This window comes from Dromaius novaehollandiae, chromosome Z (assembly GCF_036370855.1).
Source record: "Dromaius novaehollandiae isolate bDroNov1 chromosome Z, bDroNov1.hap1, whole genome shotgun sequence".
NCBI classification, from domain to species: domain Eukaryota; kingdom Metazoa; phylum Chordata; class Aves; order Casuariiformes; family Dromaiidae; genus Dromaius; species Dromaius novaehollandiae.
This window is the reverse complement of record NC_088132.1, coordinates 24662355-24679495: the sequence shown is the minus strand read 5'-3', so window position 1 is coordinate 24679495 and position 17141 is coordinate 24662355. Positions and strand designations below refer to the sequence as shown.

The window sequence follows — 17141 nt, the reverse complement described above, 5'->3', positions numbered from 1 at the left end:
CTTCTTAAGTACACATTTGTAAGAGCCATACTCTGGATTCGCTAGGTTTCTGCTAAAGAAACTGGCCACCATATCTTTGCAATGAATAAAAGAACAGACTTTTCTGCCCAGAAGAAAAAAGAAAAAGTGACCACGGGTTCTCTGGGGGAAGGTCTCTCAGCCGGCATGGGACTTGCTCAGATGTTTGCTATCACGCCGTGTCAGACAAGGCAGAGAAGAAGAACCTGAGCCTGGCAGGGGCTGTCCTCGCGGAGGTGGGGGAGGCGCTGACTGCTCTCCAAGGTCAAATCTGGGGACAAGAGCTGCCCCACGGCTGCAGGAGCGCTGGCCGATGGCAGGAGGGCTGCTCTCCTTCTCCGCTCTCAGGAGCGGGGCTCCCGGCTTCGTTCTGGAAGTGCATCGTCTCCCTGTGCTGCGGCCAGACATGGGCAGCTACAGACAACGAAACTGAAGAGAAAGTGATGCTTCTGCTTTTGCAATGCACTATATGGCTGAATTCTTCCCGGGCCATGTGCCTCGCGCAAGCATCAGGGTAATAGGTGTGACTTAGACATAAGCTCACAAGTTCAAAGACTCAACTTTTTTTCCTCCACCCACTTCCATGTTTGTTGAGAGGCAGCTCTGAGCTATGGTCTAAATATCTGTTCTGACCTAATCTGCTGAGAAATGTTTTCATTAGGTCTATTTGATTTCAACATCCAGGCTTGCCAACATTTTGCTCAGTTCAAACAGTTTCGAGTGGTACGTGACTGGCATCACTTGTTAAACTCTTCCCTTTATTTTAGAGTTTCAGCTCAAGCTATCACTGAAATCAAGGGTTACAACAGATCATACCGTAGAAAATGAAATGTGAAACAAACATTTTTGGAGCTGTTGTTTCTGCTTCCTTTTGACTAGAAAAGCAGAGATAACAGTATTCTTGTAACTTGGTTCAGAATATGTCCACTGGTTCTTCACAAGAATGTATATAAGGAAACTAATGTTGAAATCCAGCTTTTATTTTTGTCATCAATTCAGGTATCAGAATCTAAATGATAGATTGGTCTTGAAACATGCCTAAACAGTATGTCTCTTATTTATTGTTTCTTAGAGCAGAAACCAGCAAAGGCCAGTGCTTGAAGTGCTGGGAAAGAAAAGAAAAACTAAAAAAGAGAGGTCAGAATACAGAACACGCAATAGCTGCATCCATCCAGGACCTGTGTGCCCCAGTCCCCGTGTTTGGTATGATGAAGTTGGCAAGGTCAAAAGAGTGGCCCCCGAGGGCCCCCTCCTCTCTCCCAGCACCCTGCCTGTGTGAGCTCTGGCACAAAGATAGTGACCAAGATAGCTTAGCGATCCCCATTAAAGTTTCAACGAAGTCTGGGGACCACATCCTCCATCTGGCATGGCGTTAGCAGGGATGGGGATGGGGGAAGCTGGAAACGGTGGCTGCTGCTCTGCGTGGTTTCCTTTACCCGTGCTGCCCGTGGATTTCCATGCCCGGAGGAGCAGTTGTGCTCTCTCTGTGCGGGATTTTGTGTGACAGCCAGGGAGATCTTTTAAAATGTGAATAACCGCTGCTGGTAATCCATCGCAGCAGAGGGCCTGTCTTACAGCTGTGCAGAAAAGATAAATGCCGTCGACCCTACCGTGTTGTTCTTCAGACCAGCACAGGATGAGGTCAGTGCCAGAGCGGAGTGAATTAGAATAAATCACAGTTTGCTGGTGATGGCTCTCTGCAGCAACGTCTTCTCCTGAAAGTCTGGGCCAAGAGTGCTGCTCCTAGCCCCAGGGAAGCCTGCTGTGTGCTGGATTTTTTGGAGTCTTAGGGTGATTCAAGGAGTGCGTTTCTAGTGTCTCTCCAGGTCCAGTTCTGATCTTTGATCATATACTTAAAGACTCTTCTTTTCCCTTTTAACCAAGGCTGGAAAGAAAAGGCAAAGAAACTCATTGTAAAATTGCTTTCATGTTTACAGGTTCGTAGTAACAGATCAGCCATAAAAAGAAATCATATTCATGGGTTTTGTGGCTTTAGAAAATGTTGGCCTTTCTTCCTTTTGTAACCAGAGTGATTATGTAAGACTTGTGTACTATCTTTGGAGTGCTACTGTACCTTGTTTTGTGAAATGGCTTTCTATAATTACTTCTCTCACATTCTCTTTTCCCCCTCCCTCCCAATAGCTATCACTTGTGTAATTATATATCACACCGTTTATAATTCTGTATTTTGAATTTAAAAAAAAATCTTCACAACTGGTCTCCTTTTGAAGCTGTTAACAGAGATATTTGGAAAAATAAGCATGGATCTCACATTACAAAAAGGCGGGGGGGGGGGGAGGAGAAAGAGGTGCCAGTTTGGTGGAATTAGCTACTGTGAGCAGATTTCTTTTACTTTACACTTTGGAATTGTAATGTAAATTTGTATCTCACCAGTGTCTCAGTAGTTTTTTGGTGTGTAAAACATTGAGCTATTTGATCCGCTGTTGCACTTTCTGGAATGTATCTTTTGTAGTTTCTTTCCTTGTAGAAATCTCAGCCCTGATACTTCTACAGTGCAGGTCCATTACCCTGCACAGTTGTACCTTAAGGCAAAAATGAGCATCCTGGGCATACAGTCCAAATCTGTCTAATAATCTTGATTGTCTAGAAAAATATCAAATTAGTGCAGCATATCTCACAGAAAACTTGTAGGACTGGCTTTGTTTTCTTTTCAAAATGCAGACAATATGTAACTAAATTTACATTTGAGAATGAAAAAAATGAGTATCAACCTGAAATATTTCCATACTATTTTATCCCTTCATTATATGAGATGATGATGTGATCTATTCCCATTTAAATTGCTCAAGATATGTACTCTGAACCTTCTACTTGTAATAAGATTTGGATTTCCTTTTCACTGTATGAGAACCATACTGGTATGTCAGACTGTGCTACATACAAACAGTATGTACCTTTACAGTTTTCTCTACGCCTGTGAAGAGCTCCAGCTAATGAAGACTCAGCATAAAGAATCCCTGCCTCCAGATCTCCAGCTGCAGTCACAGTCCACTTAAAATTATTAGTTCAAATGGATAATAGGATTTAGACTGTATTGCTAAGTCTTCCAATGTCATTTTAAATGAGTTGGATTTTTTTAATGTCAATACTATAAACTCCAGTTGACCCTATTTGCTTAGTCATATGACATAATCAAAAATCACAACAGATTTCATTCCAAAAATTAGCAATTTGTGTAGTACGATTATCAGCAGAGGGAAGCACATTGCTACCAGTTTCTTCTGTGTCAGAGAACTGACATTATCAAGTCCTAAGAATAATGGTTCATATAATTCAAAATTTCACCTAAAGTTTCACATAGTTCCAAAATGCCAACTAAAACTAGAATTAAGAAGTGGAAAACCTGGGAAGGACTGTTGCTACACCAGGCTACGCTGCCAGGGTGACACACTCCTCTCCTCAGACTGCTTTGTCCTGTGTCTGTTTGTTGAATGTGTTTGGGCCGAGAGCGGGGGTGTCTGTCCCTCCTGTCAGGAGCTCACCTCTTATTGCCTGAGCTGTGCCATGCACAAGGGAAGAGGAGAGTTACTGATAGGAGACGGTAGGGAAGGCAACCTCACGCTCATCCTCCGTTCACTGGCATGAAGGTGGTTTCAGATAGGGAGAATCGGAGGGAGACACCTGAATGCCAGGAGGCCCCAGGAGGAGAGGAAGGAAGAGAGGGTGAAGAAGCTCAGGCGCAGGAAAGGAGAGGTTCTCGTGGCCAAGGGCAGGAGAAAAGCATGTTGCAGCAGCTCTCACAATTTCATCAAGCAACAGAAGCTGAAACCATTTTTGCTAGTGCTTAACATGGCCAGTCTCTCTCTTAATTTCAGCCCTGCCCAGAAGAAACATCCTCTGGTCTGCTGCCTTCTGGCTGTTTCAGGAGGCAGACTTAATTTTTCCTTTCTCCAGCTAAGATTGGCTTTGGCACCTGAGGAAAATGATGAAATTGCTTCAACACAGGTCGAGGGAGACAACAGAGCTGATAAATACATGGCTTCATCTCTCATCCCTTATGACTTCTTTTACTTGTTCTTCCAAAACAGTGTCTGGAGGAAGGCTGGAAGATGAGGAAACCGGAACCGAACTTTGCATTCTAGCAAAGGACACCTGTGGCACTATATCAGGCAGGGATGAGAGAGGGACTTGTGGATAACTGCGGGGCTGGAAGATGAGATGAAATGTGAAGTGTGGCATATAATTGCTCCATTTGAATGTTTGGGCTTGGGGAACGTCTGGAATCTCCATTCCTTCAGGCCCTTTCGCACAATTTTGTGCAGTTTAATTTAACTGCTTCTTCAAGTCAGCACCCACACAGTGGTTAACAAAACCACCTTACTCTTTAAATTTGAAAGAGCAGACAGTGTTATAACTGTCATACATTTGTGGGGTGGAATCAGCAGTTCAGAAATCAAGTAGTTCAGACCAAAAATAGATTCAATGCAAAACTCCTACATTTGCATTTTAACCTCATGATTTTTTATTAGGGAGGAATGAGGTCTGTCTTAATGTGGAGATTGTTTTCTTTCCTTAATATGGGGAGTTAGGAATAATGTTGCTTTTTTCCAGAAGATGGAAACTAGTCTACTGTTTTAAAAGATAAGGAGACTGTCAGTGTTGAATGACATGGAAAAGTATTTTTCCTGTATATGCCTCTCTACAATTGTGTATGTGCACCTGTAGATTTCCATGAGACTTCTGTGTAGACTTCATGTTTTGTTATGATTTGTTTATTAGGTCACAGGAATTAGAACTGTGTATGGGTATACTGCTATTCCAATGGATTTTGATTAAAACAGCTTAATTTTCTGGCAGTTCTTTATAATTAGTATTATAACTTCTTTACTACACTGGCGTGAAATACTGGGGTTGTGCTAGGTAGTTCCATGAAAACATTAACTCAGTGCTCAGCAGTGATGGTCAAGAGAAGCAGATCAATTTTTTTTAGGAATCAGTGGGAAAGGAACTGATACCAAAACAGTGAATATCAGCATGGTGCTATACCAGTCTGTAGTTCACCAGAGGTGTGCTGTTCTGGTTCCTTCTTGCACAGGAAGGATAAAGTGGAACTGGGAAAGCTTGGGAGAAGGGCAACAAGGATGACAAAAGGTAATGAATGGTTTCTATGTGCAAAAATACTTGGTAAGGGCTCAGTCTGGAAAAAAAGATTAAGGAGAGGCATGTAATCAATGTCTTGAAAACTGTGATTGGCATGGAGAGGATGGATGGGAATTGACTGTCCAGTGTCCGAGTACAGGAGTGCCACATGGAGGTGGTGGGAGCCAGGTTCAGAACAAAGGATGCTGAAAGTTTACATGAAATCAGTAGGCTACTGCATAGAAGGAAAGTCCATAGAGCATTACAGAATAATAGAAACTATATTCAATCCAGGTAGTCCCTGAGCAGAAAATGGTTGTTGGCTCATAAGAATATTAGGAGAATAATACATACGTTTGCCCCGTTCTTCCTTTTCTTTAGTTTATGACACTCTTAGAGACAGGATACTGAGCTAGATGAAAACTTCCTCTGACTCAGTAGGCCTGTTCTTGCTATAAAAGGTTTATTTACTTACTTAAGTAACTTTAACTTCATGACAAATTTGAGGAAATCATAAGTATTTCTTCAAAGCTAAACACCATAAACGAAGTCAGTAGGCTAAATTCTTCCCCCCATTCACCAGTACCCATGAGAAGAAAATAGAAGGAACTTACTGAAAGTATTCTTCATTTCAATCAGTTTTTACTCCAGAATATTCCCCCCAAACTCCTACCAATATTGACGAGGTTTGTGGGAGGCTGGGTGTCTATATCAATTCTCAGGTCTGATCATTCTCTGCGGTTCTTTTTCAAACCTCCCTTAATCTTGCAGGTAATTTGTCTGTAACATAGATAATAATACTAGGTCACCAATGTGCTATAAGGGCTTCATCTGTAGAATGCTTTGAAAATACTCAAAGCATAAATACATACTTGAGTAGCAGGGCTTAACAAAGATATAAAATTTTCTTTTCCATTACCTTCTGATAAGAACAATGTCAGATATAATGTTTAAAATTCTAAACTATTGATTGAAAAGTTCCTGATTCTTTTCAAATTACTCCTTTTCTTCCAAGTACAACATAAAAGTTAAAGCTGGTAAACAATGATAACAGATATATTCCGTAATGTACTGTAGTAATAAATGACTGCACTCCGCGCCCACCTACTGTGTACTGAACACAGCTTGATTTTCAGACAATTCAACATTGTCTTGGAACAACTCTGATGATAAAGTGTTTGGAAAACTAGTTAGAAGGGGAATAAAGAGCACAGAATATAGAGCTATCGTGGGTAAAGTCCTGATGGCCAACCTCTAAGATACCACCAATAATAAAAGTCTCATAGAAATTGAAACATTTGGGGACACTCTAATGATCCATGTAGCTTAATGTCCAGAGAGGCCAATTCCTAATGCTTTAAGGAAGGCATAAAACTGCTTATAATGCTTACAATTGGGCAACACTAAAACAAGGGGGAGAAATTTGGCTCGAGTACAACTGGGAATTAGGTTATACTGAAGCACTGCCATCCTTTGGACTCATGTAGCCATAGAAGTTTACCAGTATAGGCTCTTTACTCAGAGGCAGTGGGATTTCCAAAAGTGCCCGTGGATTAAGGAACACTAATCACATCAGCTTGCAATGGCACTGATGCACTCCGGCCACCAGATGCTCCTGCAAATCCTGTCTGTAATTTGCTTCAATAATACTCCATCGCCTGTCCAGCAACCCTGTCCCACTGCAAGGTAGCGAAAGGCTTTTATCAACGCTCCTCTTGCTGCGATGAAACCTGTCTTACAACCCCATTGCTTGTGGGTGATTAACAAGGTTGGGATGCAGGGGGTTAGAACTGGCTCCCGCTCTGCCCTACCACTGAAGTTGAATATGTTTCTAATACTGTCATTCTCGGTTCCCTTTTAAAAATAACTTTGATTCATAGGACAGCAGTTAAGCATTCCAGCTGCCAAGCATGTTAAAATCTGCCAAAACTGATTTTCCTGAAAAATTTCTGCTCTCAGTTTATTTTTTACATTCACCTTCCTCTCGCATAAGGAGTCATTCATCTCATTGACAGTGAGCTGGCCTGAAAACGTTGATAGTGCTTATGTTCGTAGGCTTAAATGTGCAGCCCCTCCCCCCCCCCCGCCTTTAAAAGCACTAGCTCTGTCCTGCAGTTTACACAGTACAGAAAAAATAGCTGTGTCTGTTTATTGACTGCTTTTTTATTGTTGCCCAAAATATAGGAAGATCCGTGGCCTTGGTAGTTTTATTGCCAGCATCATAACATAAAGCATCTTTACATGAACTACCAGGAACAGAGTTGTAGTTCTCTGTGGCATTAGGGCTTATTCCGGCTCTCCTTTAGTCTCTATCTATAAAACACCCTCCACAGAGTCACTGGCTTCTGCCCCAAGTTACTTTGCAAGCTAAAACCTGAATGCAGGAAAGATCTACAGGACCTTGCAAAGTTCAGTGCTGATGTTTCATTTCAAATTTAGGTTTGGATTTTTCCTTAGTTATCCAAATCAGCTGAAATCTGTCTCTTCCTCTCCCTCTTTTTCAACCTCTCAACCAAATCAAATTCTCTTGTGTTAAAATGCAAGCAGTCTTTTCCTACGGACTCCCAAGTCGTATTCTTTACCCCACTGAGCTCAGTTTACCAGATGTCTTCTTGACGCTGCAACTCATCTTCTTCGCCATTCTCCAAAAACCATCGCTGGTCTGATCCTGTCCTAAAAAGATCCTAAAGAGATTTCCCAAGACTGACACTCTGCTGCTCAAAACTGTGTAGCAGAGAAATTATATATATATATGTATATATACACACATGTGTACATATATATTTATATATATTTTTTTTTTTTTTAGACAGAAATCTCATGGAACTGAGGGAGAAAAAAATTCTCACAGGTGAGCCAGCCTTGCAGAAACTTCTCAGCACTAGTGATTTCTTCTGGTTTCTTCTCAACCAGAAATTTAGAAGTTGATGCACATGCTCAGTCTGACGCGTCCTGGGCCCATCAGAGCCAATGCACGTGCAGAACAGTTTTGTACTTGTGTATCCATCAGTTCCACAGATGGATGAAAAGATTTCTGTGGGCTAGATGGCAGCCTTATGGAAATTGAAAAGGAGCATACAGGAGAGTGGAGTTCATCAAAACGTGAGGGAGAAAAAAAGAGGGAAAATACTGTTTCGGGGCTAAAGCTAGAAAGAAGTCTTTAGTTTGTATTAACAAAAATCGAAATGTTGTTTACATGAAAAGGTTGTTCTTCAGTGGTGATATCAAGTACTTACAGTAAAGAATTAACTCCCAAATTTGTAAGCATGCAGGTTAAATTTAGAGTTACTTTCAATTAAGCTGAAAATAATGCAGTCGCTTGTCTCGCAAAGACAAAGGTTTGAGCTTATGGCATTCTGAAAGGATGCATTCATTACAGTATAAGTATAGCAACCGTGGTGAGAAACGGCGACAAAACCCGGCTTCTTCGGATAAATGCCATTGTCGATTAATCGTAATACATTTCAACTGTGTATAGATTCCTCGCAGTTACCCAGTAAACACACTGGTTTCATTCTTCGGAGATTAGCAACCTCTCCGGTGTGTGCAGGCTCCTTCCAGCTTAGTACACTGTTTCTTTTGAAGGATTTGCTTTCCTGGGTTGAACTTTAAGGCCTCGGGAGCACCTTAGCACACTTTCGCAAGCTTGCTTTCTGCAGCGGGGGCGGGAGAAAAAAGGAAGGAAAAAGGAGAACCAGCTTGTCAGGGCTTGCGCCACTTCAGTCCGGGCTCCTCTCCGGGCACTTGTTTTTCCTGCGGCCTCGCATCAGGTGCTGGGCTCGAGCGGCCACGGCCGCCCGCGGAGCCCTGACGAGCGCAGCCCGGCGGCGGCGCGGACCCAGCGCCCGGCGGGAGCGCGCCTCGCTGCCGCGGGGGCGGGCGCAGCGCTGTTATTAGGCGGCGGCGCGCGGGCAGCGCAGTTCGCGGCGGGCCGGTCCCGCGGGCGGCGTTGGGCGCTCAGGTAACGAGGGGCCGGGGGGTGCTGCAGGCGGCCGGGAGGAGTGGGGGGCTGAGCGGAGGGTGGGCTGGGGCCGGGTGCACGTGCGGCACCGCGTCTGCGCCTTCGCCGCGGGCGTTACCGGAGTCTTACGAATTAACGCCGAATCAGAGTTTGGGGAATAACGAAAAGTGAAGGCACGCTTTTTGCTCGACTCGTCTTGCATCTGCCCTGCTAAGAGTTTTACCGCTTTGTTCATTCACGGTACACAGGAGTTTGTTGCAGGCTGTTCATATCTAACATAATTTCGTTGTTAAAGTGGTAATTCCCTCAAGTTGTTCCCGTTCTGCTATGAAGACTGTCCTGCAAGTAACACATTTTATTCTGCCTCTCAGCTTTGTGTTTCACTGCAAATGGTTCTGTCTCATAAGGATCCTGGCATGGGGCAGTATAACTGGATGCTTGCTTTTTCATTCTGAAGGACAAACCATTATGAAATGAGTAAATCATGTATTTTGGCGTTATGACTGTGGCAGGTAGGGCAGTACATTGTCTGAGACGTAAAGCCTAAAAAGTCTTTTTTTTCCTGATACGAATAAAGGACTTTTTAAATCAGATTATTAGTTTGCAGTTTTACATGCAATGAAGTATGACGAAAATTCAAACGCAAATTGCTATTATATTTAGCATAGCTGGGTTGTTGTTCTACATTCAAGATCTGAATTGCGGTTAGTAAGAAAAAGAGTAAGAAAGCAGATTTTAAATGCCAGTTTCTTGTCCATATTTCTATGACAGCCTGCTTGAGTACCCAAAGGAAAAAGTTCCCAGTCAAGTACCTGTTACTGTACCTTCTTCTATGGGATTTGTTGCTTATAGAAATTGAATTTATGGCCATCTTTAGAAAAGATACCTCAGGCCTACGTAGTCAGTTATTTCCACAAGGCAAATCTTTGGGGGAAATCTACATAAAATGTATGAAATGTAATAAGGGATTTCTTTTAAGGAGCCTCAGCAGCATGAATGAAATGTTGCAGAAGTTCTGGACTAGGAGCTGACTTTGGATGCCATTCAGCACTCTGACCTGTAAAAGCTTCTCATGTTTCCAGAGAAGATAAAGATACTGCAGGCACCTAGTTAGTGCTAAAACAAACAAGCAAGAAGATAAAACTGGCATTACTCCGATAATGTTCCGTGTTTGGCAAAAAGTTAATGTGTGTGTGCAACAAAGGTGATTCGTAAATCCACAGCATCTTATCACCGTACCCCTTCTTAAGGCAATACAGAAAGTGTGTGTACTCTTGGAGCTTGAAGTAGGGGGAAATTTCAAGTTTGTATAGTCTGTACAATAAAGTGCATAATTATCACTGGAATACCTGAACCATAATTGCAACTTTCTTTCTTTCTGTACAGCGCTCTGAAAAAAAAATAAATATAATTTTCCCACATAGTTTAGCTTTGAGATTTCTGCACTAAGGTCAAATTAAGTTCATGAAGTTCACTCTGAAAGCCTTGAGAAGTGTCGAAAGTTAATTTTTAAAAATCCTTTCTTTGCTTGAAAAGGCTACTAAATTCAGCAGTTACTCAATGCTGCATTAGACTTCCAAGTTGATTTGGTTGTATGGTTTATGGTTTTATCATTATCACTGCCAGTATCACAGCCTTGTAAGTATTCGGAAGTTATAACAACAGAGAATTTTAAGGAAATGTCTTCTATGTAGACGTTCAGAATTTCTATTTAACTTTCCTGTGTTTAAACATGAAGTGCACTTTGTCCCAAACTCTATAACATATTAACTTTCTTTGTTACATTTAGGAAGAACAATCAAATGTGGTTCCATTTGATGTTTTTAAACATTTTTTTTTATACCTGACAATAAGAGTCATGTGGGGGTGTGTGCCATTCCTATAGGGTATAAAATCTAGCAGACTTTTCAAATAAAAATGCAAGTAGAGCAAAGATAAAATATTATTATGTAACATGAGTGACCACTGTTTTCACTAAGGAACTGGATTCTCTGAAAAAGGCGAAAGAACAACTTTTTATGTATGATGAGTAATAGGCAATGGATGTAGTTAGAAATTCTTATTATGGGACTTTCATTGACTCTAAGAAATGTCCACAATTCACAGTGTTTACCAGAAGTGCCAGAAACACAGATCTTAGTCATCAAAATAGGATGCAGATTTAGTTGACAAAACTGTACCAGTAGATAATAGTTATCATATAGGTATTTTAAGTAAATTTGTAGAGGCAATTTCACATTTTCTCTTTTTATAAATGCAAGGTGGTAAAATTTCACTTAAGTTATCTAAAGTTCATTTCATGTTACTTAAGTGCCCAATAACTTTTTCATAGTTAGCCTATTTAGTTGCACAATATAAACAGAAATATAAATTACTATTTTATTCTTTACATATATTTTATAAAATGTATCTGTTTGTAATGACTTTTTAAAGAAAATTTTCAACTCAGCTCTTTATTAAATGAAACAATTGAGTTCTGTCTGGAGGAATCATTTAGACAATTTACTAGGATTCATACTGTGTTGAGTGAGAACGGTCCAGAGAATTAAATAAACTTCAGAACTCTGAAGCTTTCTCATTTGTTTTTTGTTTTTTGGGTGTTTTTTTTTTTTTTTTTTTTTTTTTTTTTTGCTACTCGTCTGTCATTCCTTTAAAAAAAAGAACTCTTTTGTATCTGAAAATTAATACTACACTGAAGGAAATGACTTGATTTCCTGAGAATATCTGGGGCTAGATCTTGGCTGGTATAAATTGGCACAGCTTCATTGAGCTCAGTCAGTTTTACAATTTACGCCAGCTCATCAGCTGACTCTTAATGTTTCAAAGACTTTTTTTTGTCTTTTTTCTCCCATAAGTAATCCTTTTTGTCCTTTCTTCCTGAAGATGTCCACATAATAAACTGTATTTTCAGGCTACAAGTTAAACAGCACTCTTAGTGCCGGTACAAAATGTTAGAGTGGAATCATGCTGCTGTCATCAGTTTTATTTGGGGATTTCTTCTGGCTTTTGAGATTTCTTTTATTTAGAGCTGACTTAGTTGTATCACTAAAATGGAAACAGCTTTTTAAAAGTATTTTTAATAAAATGTTCTGTTTTTCTCTACCACGCAGAAAGCTCTGAGAATTTCGTTTGAATTAATTATTCTCCAGCAATTCCTGTTATAAGAATGTAGGCGACAGCATCAAAGTCATCTGGCTAGTGAATATAAAAAAAATGTTAAGAGCTTGTGTTGGGTGCTTAGGTCTAGAAGGGAACCAGACTTATAACAGAAAATGTTTATTCAGTGCAGCATATTCACTGCGTATCTGCACCATGAGTGAAATTTTCTTTTATGTTTGAAGTTTCTCTTTGGATGTACTCTAAGTAGTGTTTAACAAGCACACAGAACTTAAGGCATTTCCTCTCTCCTTTTTAGGCACAGAAATCATGGATAGAAAGAGCATTTTACAAGAGAGAATGCGTTCATATCATACCCAGCACCAAAGACCCCCATAGGTAATTGTATGCTACTTTTATGAAAAATCAAAGTCAATTACAAGATGTTTATATATGTGTGTGCATGTGTATATTTATATAATATAAGTAAGTTGTAAAGCCATATTTAATCAGAAAAGTAGTTGAATTATCTTTGGAGAGATGGATTCCTATGAGGCAAAGTGCTATTGCTTTACATTCCAAAATGTACATCATCAAAACATAGAAATCAAAGGTGGATCAGAGTCTATATTTATTTTCCTCATCTTCCTAGTCAAATATTTGGTTCCTTGAATATTTATTTAAATTGGATGCATAACACAAAGTACTTTCAAAAGAAGATAATTGCAGTGAACTAGCAGTTTAAAATATGTGATAGTCCATGCAAAGGCTGATTGTTTGGCCTAATGCCATCCGAGGACATTATAAAATGTTCTTTACTTTCAATTTATGTATATTTAGAACAAAGCATGATTTTACTGAAAAATAACATAGTCCTAAGAAAATAGGATCACAGAAAGAAACAGTAGTATCTGTATTATTTGGCTTCCACAAATAGAGGCTTCAGATAGTACAGGAGTGGTTATCAGAGTTAGAATGGTTTGGGGTTACAATTTTTTTTTTGAAGATCTTTAATCTGTTTAATATAGGTTTTTCCCCTGTGAAGTCTATACGTGCAAGTTACTCAGGTGTTTTGTCTGTTTAATATCACAGGTGTTGCTGTGGGCGTCTAATAGGTCAACATGTTGGACTGACTCCAAGTATCTCCGTTATTCAGAATGAGAAAAATGAAAGCAGGCTTACTCGAAATGACATCCAGTCGGAGAAGTGGTCCATCAGCAAGCACACGCAGCTCAGCCCCACGGATGCTTTTGGAACCATTGAGTTCCAAGGAGGAGGCCACTCCAATAAAGCCATGGTAACCACATTTTTCTCTTAGATAAATAACACTTCTAGCTCAAAAAAGGCCTTTTAAAAAAGTAAACAACTTTCTTAATTTCATTTTAAAGTTTTATTTAGCATAAGACCATACGATATGCTTATGTGTCTTGTGCCAAAGAATCAGTGAACAGAATGAACCATAAAAGCTACAGCACAGCATGAAAGAGCCTTCCTTTACGAAGACATGCTAATGTGCCACTACCTTGATTTTCTTCCATTGGCCAGCCATCTCTCTTTTGGAATAATTTTAGAATTAAATTGTGGTTTCCCATTGCCTGGTTTGTCATTGCAAGGCTGAAAAATTTGAAATATGCCTGATTTCTCTTATATGCCTCCAGACATAAGCTGGAGGATAGACCAGTTAGGCTTCCTTGTTTATCCTGCAATGAAATAAGAGGCCCAGTCATAAGCCACTAAGCTAGAAATTGGGAATTCCATTTTCTACCACAGATTTCCTTGGGAAAGTCACTTAGTCATGATACACTGATATCAAATGATGCCAAAGTATATTAATCTGAGCAGATTGCTCTGCTAAGGCAGTGACACATTTCCAGTGCCCAAGCTAACCCAAGCATGTGTTTCTGTATGGCATTACATGGTCATGAAAGAGACCTAGCTATATCTAGCTGTAGATAGAGTTAGATCTCCAGCTATATCTAAACTGCAGTGCCTGGGGCTTTGGGAAAGAAACATGATTGTGTCCAAAGCAGACAGTGGCCAAAACGCTGATTTGGACAGCTGTGAGGGCAGAGGCTGAACCCCAGGGTGCTGCCCAGCAACCCAGTGGTATCTTCTTTGCCTCAGTTCTTCCCAATAGGACTCTCAGAGCCATCATGATACTAGATAAATTACAGAAGGTGACATGAAGAAATGATGAAGCGCTGAGGTACTATGGTAGCAAGAGCCATATGTGTTCCTTAGATGGATATGAGGATGGGGGAGATGGAAAAATTGTGTGGATGGATGGTTTTGTTCACCCAGAGCAGTGGATGCTGTTGAGAATAGAAAACGCTGTTGCCCCAAGAAGCAGATAGAAAATTATGTGGTTTCTCTGTCATAAACACCTTATGTTCAGCTGATGATCAGTCATCTAAAAATCCACAAAGCAGATCAACCCACTGCTAGAGAATCTGATTCAGCAAATAGGATTTGTTTAGTGTAAATAAATTGAGACCTCCCTTGACATGGAAACAGAACAAACCTTTCTCATGGTGTCTCACAAGGAATGGGAACAGAACAGAATACATTTCACGAAATCTAAGTGAAAATTAGAGATATAGTAACCATCATGCTATTTTCTACCTTGAGTTATATCTCTCTTTATGGGGAAGGGTAATTGCTAGAGTTTTTTTAGTGATGTTCTTCACAAGCTCTATAGAGCAATAAACTGTACTGTCAAGATAGAAGTAGTCTAGGGCAGCCAAGAAATGATGAAGAGTTTAGGGATGCTGTTGATATTAACTGAGCTGGAGAATTTATGTTTTTCTCTGTTGAAATTCTGTTGTCCTGCAAACAGTACCATAAGAGAACAGGAGATGCTCCAAAGTGTATGCTGTGTGTTCAAAGGAATATACCTGCAGTGAAACTTTGAAGATAAAATTGGAAGTCAACATGAAGGAAAGAAAAATCTTGTCAGAAGGCTCAGTCAGGATTCCCAACAAAAAAATCCATGAAGAGTTTAGAGAAGAGAAGACAAAAAGGTGTTAAAAACCCCAGAAACCTAAAGTATGAGTAAAAAGTCAGGCATAAATGCAGACAAAACATTTATTGGAAAAACTCTGGATTTGTTTTGGCAGTACTAGAAAACAGGAAGTATAGTTGCATCTGCCATTTGTTCATAGGCATTAAACCCCATGCAATGCATGGGAACAACAAAATCCTGCATGATCCAAAAATATGTATAAAACCTCCAGAAATTCAGTAATCCCACTAATGGAAAAAGTGCTTCAAATCAAGCAATTCACTAAAATTTCTGAAAGGGTGTCCAGTGAGAGAAGCATCTTGCATATGATCAAAGCACAAATGAGGAGATCTGCAAAAAAGTAATGGTGCATTTTTTTAATGAGAAAATACTAAAGAACTTTGTTATACTATGGTACTTGTCACTGAAGACAGTGTGAAGATGTCCTTATGGTTGCAATTCCAGTCTCAAACATTATTCTAGGGTAGATTTTAGTCAAGGAGCTGGTCGAGGAGTTGTTGCAGTTTTATTAGTACAAAAAAATGAAAGTCCTAGCTCTGAATTTACTGGTTACAAAGTCTTTCCCATAATAAACCATGAAAGTTACCAAATCAAGGAATTTCTGAAAAATCTAAGAGACGACTGATTTCTCAGTCAAAGCAACCAACCAATTTTGCCAACAGAGGTGTGGAAAAAGGAACATTTTATTGCCTTGAGATATAAGACTTGGAGAAAGGAACAAATGCATAATAATCCATGGAAATGTTAATGTTCAGGCAATACTTATATATTATATTTTCAAACCCAAAGGCAAAGGAGCTCCAACATCAATGCGCGTGCACACACACACACACGCACACATACACAGAGAGAGAGAGAAGATAGAAAACATAATAAATGAGCATTTGTTCTTTTCTGAGATAGTCTACTTACTCAGGTATTTTGTAAGTGCTAACTACTGGATATCAAATATCACTGTAGCATACAAGCTGAGTTTCATTGGTGATCAATTAGTAGGTTAATATTATGCCAGTTGCATAAAAGAGTAACCCTGTAAACCAACAAGATTTAGTGAGCTGATCAAGATCAAACAAAGCCTCAGGGGAAGAGTTTGTAATAAAATTCACCACCTGTTCCTTACTTTATTTCCTGGAATGGATGCCCGTACATGAAGACTATTAAGCAGGGTAAATACAGAGCTGAGTAGCATTATCGTCATCTGTGCTAACAGCAAACCTAGTAAATTTTTCTGGATAAAGCATGTGATGAGATTTGTTAATATAAACTATTATAACCTGTAGTTAATTCATGGAACAGATTGGTGGGCGTAAGACTGACAAATAATGATTCCCCACATTCAAAAATAACAAACAGGAATTTGATGGTAAGTATTCATGTATATTTGCAAGCCACAAATGCAGCAATATAGTACGTTATCAATTGCCACCAGACAATTAACAATGTCATATTATCTTCTTGTGAAAACAAAAATTACTCTAAGATTGTAACAGCACATGTAGGTTTTGGAAACAGCAAAGACCACATAGGCTTATATATTGCCAATAAAAGTGGCTGTGTCATTGATTTTAATTCCTTGGTCACAGAACAAAAATTCACAAGCAGTATTAATTTTGCTAATACCATAGAGTTGCTAAAGCATCCTCAGTAGGGCTGCATTAAGCTACTTAAGTCAATAATTTGAATAACTGAGAGTACAGTGGATTCTACAGAAACATATAACAGAGATTAGATAACACTGTTTAATGAGATCAGTTGCTAAAGAGGCCTTTCTTCTAGTCTACTCATCACAGATGATCCTGTAACAATATTGTGTCTCCCTTTTTAGATTGCTATCAATCCCTGTTTTCTTTACAAATGGCTCATCCCATTGATGTTTAAGAAACACATTTCACAGTTTTGCCATTGACATTTAAGTTTGTTTTTCCGGCAGGTTTTGAGTTATGA

At 39.8% G+C, this 17141-nt stretch overlaps 1 protein-coding gene and 1 long non-coding RNA gene across 9 annotated transcripts in view; one reads left to right on the top strand and one right to left on the bottom strand.

The window, feature by feature from the left end:
* The window catches only part of TRPM3 (transient receptor potential cation channel subfamily M member 3), a 281429-nt gene that overhangs the window by 123136 nt on the left and 141152 nt on the right, over positions 1-17141 (top strand). For all 8 annotated transcript variants that reach the window (XM_064501204.1, XM_026097813.2, XM_064501205.1 and 5 more), the window contains exons 2-3: positions 12495-12574; positions 13268-13472. In XM_064501204.1, coding sequence (XP_064357274.1) covers positions 12495-12574; positions 13268-13472 — 285 coding nt within the window. The remainder of the gene's footprint in view (positions 1-12494; positions 12575-13267; positions 13473-17141) is intronic.
* On the bottom strand, positions 978-5892 carry LOC135324952 (uncharacterized). Its single transcript, XR_010386174.1, has 2 exons — positions 5733-5892; positions 978-1903 (listed from the first exon to the last, which is right to left on the bottom strand). It is a non-coding gene; the product is annotated as an uncharacterized LOC135324952 (long non-coding RNA).